This window comes from Salvelinus sp. IW2-2015, linkage group LG8 (assembly GCF_002910315.2).
Source record: "Salvelinus sp. IW2-2015 linkage group LG8, ASM291031v2, whole genome shotgun sequence".
Classification (NCBI taxonomy): domain Eukaryota; kingdom Metazoa; phylum Chordata; class Actinopteri; order Salmoniformes; family Salmonidae; genus Salvelinus; species Salvelinus sp. IW2-2015.
The window spans coordinates 17217224-17224382 of record NC_036848.1 but is presented as its reverse complement, the minus strand read 5'-3'; the positions used below and the strand labels follow the sequence as shown (position 1 = coordinate 17224382).

The 7159-nt window shown below is 40.3% G+C and overlaps 1 protein-coding gene across 1 annotated transcript in view; it reads right to left on the bottom strand.

Annotated features, from left to right (window-relative positions):
* The window catches only part of LOC139022581 (fibroblast growth factor 18-like), a 77136-nt gene extending 70284 nt beyond the window's left edge, over positions 1 to 6852 (bottom strand). The window contains exons 1-3 of the mRNA XM_070445022.1: positions 5825 to 6852; positions 5616 to 5652; positions 1204 to 1381 (exon numbers count right to left, since the gene is read on the bottom strand). Coding sequence (XP_070301123.1) covers positions 1204 to 1381; positions 5616 to 5652; positions 5825 to 5856 — 247 coding nt within the window. The 5' untranslated portion in view covers positions 5857 to 6852. The remainder of the gene's footprint in view (positions 1 to 1203; positions 1382 to 5615; positions 5653 to 5824) is intronic.
* Between the last annotated feature and the right edge of the window lie 307 nt (positions 6853 to 7159).

The window sequence follows — 7159 nt, the reverse complement described above, 5'->3', positions numbered from 1 at the left end:
CGAGATGTCTTCTGCTCCTTTTGAATTACAAACTGAAGGCATATTTCTGACAATGAGGGTGGAAGCATGAGTTTATAAATGTTATAAAAAGAAAGCGCTAGATTTTATTGGAATACCTGTCAGTTTTGTTTGTGTCACCCCCCCGACAACATGGATCCCGTATTTCTACTGGAATCAGACGCCAAGGAGACAAAAACGGAAAGAGGTGACAGTGGCAGGTGACACAGTCTACCTAGAAACTGTGTAGCTTTGAGTGCAATATTTGACAGTGCCCACTCTCTCTCCCCCAACTCTCCCTCTTGTTGATACCTTCTGCCTGAATCGTTGGCTACTCTGGCTGGAATGCGCTGAACACGATGTGTACAGTGTGATTTCCTTGACATTTTTGTACAACTGATGATTCAACATGCTTTGACTAGCCAGGTATCAGACAGATGGGGTTGTAGTTTTGTTTAACCTCAGTTGATGTGGCTCAGAAGTTAACTGACTATTACAATGGGAAACATAATATCACACCTTTAGCCTTACTCGTCTTACTGTGGTAGAAAGTTGAAACAAGCCTAATGAATACTGGACAGCTTTTCAAACACTGCCTTATATGATGTTATCTGATATACTTCAGAATCATTTTTGACACAGAGCAAGCTTTCTGTTATTATAACATCTGCATCCACCAATTTTGCCCTGCTTTTCATAGGCCTACAACCAAAAGGTGGATTGTATTTCTGGTTGTTCATGGTGCACCCAAGCACCCATGTTCAAAGAGACATCCCAAAAACTGTTAATCTTTAACAATGTGTTCAATCAAGCCAGTTATAATGTCGAGAGCACTGAATTGTTCAAATGTGTACTAAGACAGGTATAGAATCATCCTATCCACCCACTATCTCTGTGTTGTAAGACCTAACTCTCAAACCCTGAAAACCGTACAACCAGAAATATGCTTATCTTGGATTCGGGAAACAGACTGCAGCCAAACTAGACCAGACAACCAGAGGAGTTGTGATCCCTACAGAACATTGTAGATCATTACCATTGATGACAAAGTTCAGCCTCTATTCCTGGGTAGAGCTGTAGAGCCTATATATTGTCTACCACCTGACAGGTTTTGTATGAGATGCTACTAACAACATGACACGTTAATGTTTTTGTTTTTTTAAATGTATGCAAAAACAATTTAAGTGCACAGGAATTCTCCCGTACCGTACTTGCCCCCATCGTCTCCGTTGGCGTTGACCTTCTTGCCCAGGATCTGGACGTGCTTGCCCGTGGTGTGACTGTACAGCTGGTAGATACGGATCTGCTTCCGGCTCAGGTCGTCCGGGTTCCGCGTGTGGTTCTCAATATAGATCCTGAAATCGGCTGAGCTCTGTTGAGATTCCTGGAGGAGAAAGACATGACACAGGTGGTCATAGACCAGCTTTTACCAGGGCCTCTGTCGTGAAGCTCTGCTTAAAGGCCAGAAACTGAGGTAACACCTAGGAAGTTGTAAGCTGACATTTTAAGTTCCGTTTGCACATTAAAACTGACAGGTTTCTTCCACACGACATGTTTACAAGGTAATGAAACTGTGCGGCATTGTACAAATTCAAAGGGCACACACTGTAGAAGTTCATCGAGAACAAAAGCACAACATGGTACATGCTTCATTATTATTGTATGTCTTTGTATTGAGGCAGCTGTCTATGCGCCCGGGGATATCTTGAAAACAGTAATCCATTTCCACAAGCAAGCAAGCCACTAGCAATTATACACCTGAAGCATCCAGCCCTGTTACACTATCATCAAACAAATATCTGCCTGAGGGCCCAGTAAGGCCCATAAATCACAGTGGAGATGTGGATGTGATGGCGAGAGGCAGCTTGTACCACAAAAACACACTCGGAGGGAGCCTCTTGTAACATAAATTCACCATTCAAATATTTCACACTGTTAGCCTGAATGCAAAGGTCTGTTCCGCACTTACAAGTCAGGGCCAAAAAAAACCCGGAAGAAATCGCTGACTTCGACAACACGTCAAAATGAACGCAGCCTGTGTGCCCTGTCACCCAAACCCATATGTGAATGGGAAGGGTAACGTATACTTTCGAAACCCCTGGAATCTCGATTTGCGCCAAGATCCCATTCCCCAGCTGTATCATGTGGTAATTACATAGTAACTGCCTTTTTATGTGGCTTCTCTCAGGTGGCTAATTATATACACATTACATACTCCAACTCCTTGTTGTTTTAACCTCAGAAAATTAATGACATTTAGTGAATGAGAAGGGAAATATGCTCATGGCAGAACAAATCTTTAACACAGGGGGGAAAACAAACCACTGATCTGAACACAAATCCCAGTAGTGTCAGCAAGGTGTCAGCAAAAATGAAAGCAACTAAGAAGCAGAGTCACTTTTGGATGGTCTAGAAACAACGGCAAATACATGAATTGAAAATATGAAACAATTGTACATCGTGTTTAATGTAAGGGATAATCCACAAGGGGCTATGCTTTCTATGATAATTAACGAATGACGTGGTAGTTGTGTTCCACGACACGCTAGCGGAGTGGAACTGACCTTCCACTGAGTTACTGTTTCCAGAGAACACATCGAGCCCCAAGCTGACTATCCCTTTATACCATGGCTCTAGTTTAACACATTTGCTGCTAAAAATGTGTTCATTTGCCGGTAGAAATGTGCTCAACATCCACTGAAGTATCTAGCAAGTTCACTAGATAGCAACAGTAGTTGACGTGGTAACCAAACAAACAGACTTGCTGGTTGAGCTAACCAAACCATCAGTCGTAGCTTGCTATTATGAAATTCAAATTCAACAATGCCAATGATGTTTTCAATTCGACTTTTGCTTTTAAAAGCAGCTCAAACATAGAACATGCAACAATGAACTATAGCCATTGAATTCTACCGTGCAAATATACTGTGCGTTACAGGGAAATAATACACGCTCTATAATCCCCTTCAAGCCAATCAGAAACATGTATTCAACAATGCCATGGTACAACACTAAAATTAAATTGTTTGCCTAAAACAAAGATGCATCTTAATCAATAAGCAAATCTTATTGAAATCTCTATATCAAACTTCCTTTGAATTTAGTCAATGCTTAGGCGGAGGAACATTAAGAATTTGTAAGTCGCTCTGGATAAGAGCGTCTGCTAAGTGACTTAAATGTAAATGTAAATGTAAGAAGGTTATTATGACACACCTCATACTTCCGTACCTAAGAAACAGTGCATCCAATAGAGAATCCAGAACCCCATTTAAAGCTTCCACAACTCTAAAAGAGCATTCAAAACTATCATAGAGCAACCAAATCCAATAGAGCATCAACATCTCCATTAAAGCTTCCACAACTCTGAAAGAGCATTCAAAACTATCACAGAGCCTCCAAATCCAATACAGCATCTTAATAGAGCTTCCAAAACTCACCACGACCCTAGAATGAAATTGTCTTTCTATTATACTACCCCACAAAGTTCACCACCAAGCCAGCATTCACTAAAAATACTTTTAGGATAACTACTGCTTTAGGATTTGTATCAAATCTCTCCATCTCCAAACAAACATAAAGGTGTGTTTTGTAGACAGTTGCATTTCACATGGAGGAAATAAAGGCAAGCCGCTGCAGAGGGCCGAAGGTAAACGCAATCGACCCCAAAAAACATCGGGTCGTCTCCCTCTTCAAAGACGGGACGAAAATGGGTATGGTTGAAACTTTAAAAGCCTGGCACCATCTTTGCTGGGAAGCTTAGCCCCCTTGCATCTCAGATACACCTTACCATCTGCGTAACCCACACATAGGTCTACAAAACACTCAACATGCCATCAAGGTTGTGCTACGGAATTGTATTGGTCTATCTAAAGTGTATTTCCTGCAAGAAAGCCTCTACGAGACTTCCTTCTGACCTACCTCTTCTTTGCAGAAGCAATTAGCCATGCAAAGCATGAAGCATATTGATATATATCACCGCAGATATGGGAAGCAATTAAAACGATATTATTGCGATTGCTGTCTCGGTTGGGGGAGATATCAGACAGTTGACACTAGTGTTGTTTTTGCCAATTCCTTTGGAACAAGAGCACATACCCTTACATAACCCAGTTGTCTCCTATTTTTTTTTTAAACCACCAGCTTTTTTCCTCGCTGAGGGGTGTCTTTGTAAGATGTCCCCTTTATTATGAAATGGTAATGCCAGGTTTTATAATCATGATCCCTTGACCCATTTGTTTAGAACATCTCTGACAGAGATGTGATGTCCAAGAGGTAGAATGAGGGATTGTACTCTATGTCTTCATCTATTGCAGCATCATTGGATGGATTGGGCTTCTCCATTAATAATTTGTTTGGCATGAGTGGTTTGTTGACAATCTTAATCCTCATCTTCAATGCAAAGGATTACTTGTTGAAGCAACTCTGGAAATGTTAAGATTTTTAAACTAGGTGATATCTTATCACCTCAATCAAGGGGAAGGGATTGGGCACATTGTATGTAATTACTTATCCCTGTATAAATAGCCAGCAATCTTTCTGACTTTTAATAAGCATTAAATTGGAGACAGGGAAAGGAATCGAGTAATTCTCTGTAATCCCTGAGAGATTTGATTGGCATCAACCCTGGTATATGATACTGACTAGACTACAAAACTAACCTCAACAACAGAGGCATGGAAGCATTTCAGGATGTGGGCTAACCGCTGCCTCTCACTGTATCCAACAATATAACATGCTGGTTTCCAAACTACCCTTTGTATCTGCTATTCATTTACACCAAATACATCATGACAAATAAACTGAACTCAAAATAACCAACACATTCATGCCCAAACGCATTCATTTTTTTAAATATTAGGCAACAGTTACATCTAACTCCATGCAGCATGTTACACTCCATAATAGTGAATGTGGATTTTTACTGACGTTTGCTATAGACAACCAAGTTAACAAATAAATCGCATGCGTAAAAGATGCGGGGTTAGTGCGGTTTATACTATTATTACAAAATAGATCCACGTGGCTGAAATTGATCAAAATAGCTAATTATCCTTATCTAAATGTCCTTGAAATGTATTTTCATCTCAGTTTTTTGTCTGTCTCAATGCTGGTTGCCTGGCTCAATTGTGCGCGGTGGGTTTATCTGGTGCACTCGAGGATGCCTCGTTCATTAGCGAGATGCAAAATGATAGTTTCCTCTACATTCCAAACCTATTTCCTTACAATAAAATGTACTATATTTTAACAAGGGTAGAGTTACTTTGCTTGTATTTTTGTTTGACGAACAACAAACATCGATCTTTAATTTGGGAATTGTGTTCATTTGATCTAATTAAAGTAACATTAAAAAGTAACTGAAATCTGAGAAAAAGAACCAGCGCGTCTAACCAAGTTATGTTCAAGGTTGCCAAGTGTCCACAAGCTAAAATAGTGTATAGTTACTCTCTCCAATTGTATGAGTATTTGTTCATAAAAAATCCAGAATGGGTCCAGCAAAATCACACACACACACACACACACACACACACACACACACACACACACACACACACACACACACACACACACACACACACACACACACAGTGTTCAAAACCAGAACAATCAAATCAACCTACCTGGAGGTGGAAATAGAGGACCAGAACATGTAAACACCTGGAGAGAGAAAAGGGAGGAGGGGGTTAATCACAAGCAATTACATAAAATATAAACGGCTATATCCATACCTGAATGTCAACGGTAGCAACTATGAAGCTTTTAGCGACTTCTATTGGTAAGAATGTACGTGTTTTGAGAAACGAAAGTAATAGAAAGATGGAATCCTTACAGGTATATGAACCTCGAAGGCACAACAGACATCTTGACTTGCTGAAATACACCTGTTTCCACAGTTTTAAAGCCCCGAGAGAAGTTGAGGATAGACCCGCCAGCGTCCTTACGCACACAATCCCGGAGGTGTCTATGAAACCCAGTGTAATGATAAATAACTGGAGTGCAAAAATGTCACTGCATGCAACATTAGGTGCTTCCTTGTTGTAAGAAAATGATCCAGAGGGAAAAGGTAGCGTATTGTTTCTTGTCCGCCTCCAAATCTCCTAGCTCCACTCTCACGGTCCGTTTAGACAGCGGTATCTTGCCAGGCGCGGAAATATTCAACTTGCAACCATTGCTTAGTAGATTTCCCCTTGTTTAAAAATCCATTGCGCGCACCCTCTTTCCTCCCAAAAGGTGCTCCTCCAAAGATCAGAGGTACTTCAGTTCCGTCCGTACCTGCGGGGGATATCTACACATTGCAAGGATCATTTTAAATCTTCCGACTCCACAGTGGAAAAATGGCAAAAGGGGACAAGTGCGTAAAATCGAATATGAAAATAAATATTTTTTTATGTGGAATACCTCGCGTTCTGATAAAAAGTTAGTGTTATCCAGAGGGTAGCTATAAATATGAAACCTGAATCTAACGTAACGGCAGATCTTCGTAGCAGGGGCGATGGTGTAATGCCTGTCAGTGGAGTATCTGCGGCTAAGGATTTGGGCACAGTGAGGTTTTTCTGTTGGTGGTGGGTGGAAACTGTCAGCGGTTTGCACCTGATAGGGTAATCTTTGAGAGGCCATCAGTTTGGAGAATGTTTTCCTCTAGTCAGAAATGATAGTGATTGGGAGGGAGTTGGTACAAGGAGGAACACACGAATTGATGGACTTGTTTTTACCTTTTTTAGAGACTTTTGTATATAGGCTACATTTTATTTGGAACAATTCGATATTACCTTAAAAGCAGGTGTAAGCCTATTTCAAGTTCCAAATAGTTTACTTGGGCGAATAGTGGATTCTCATTTGAAGCTTAAATCATATTTTGTATTTTTCATAAATGCCTATCTGTTTTTTTAAAAATATATATTTGTTATTCAGTGTTAGTACTATTAATATCGAATTAATATTAGTTTATTATTGCAGCAGTTTTTGTTGTATTACCTTTGTAATGATAAACAATGTGTAATGTATTTTCAGAACACAATATTACAAAATTGTGTGCCGAGTTGGTAAGGCAACAGTCAAGACTACTCTTTCTCGGCTTCTCTTGTTTTCAGGTTATGTTGGAGGTCACTTCGTTTGTGGATTGGGCTTTACTCTCCCAGACAGCATTGAAATGCAGGTTGTTGTG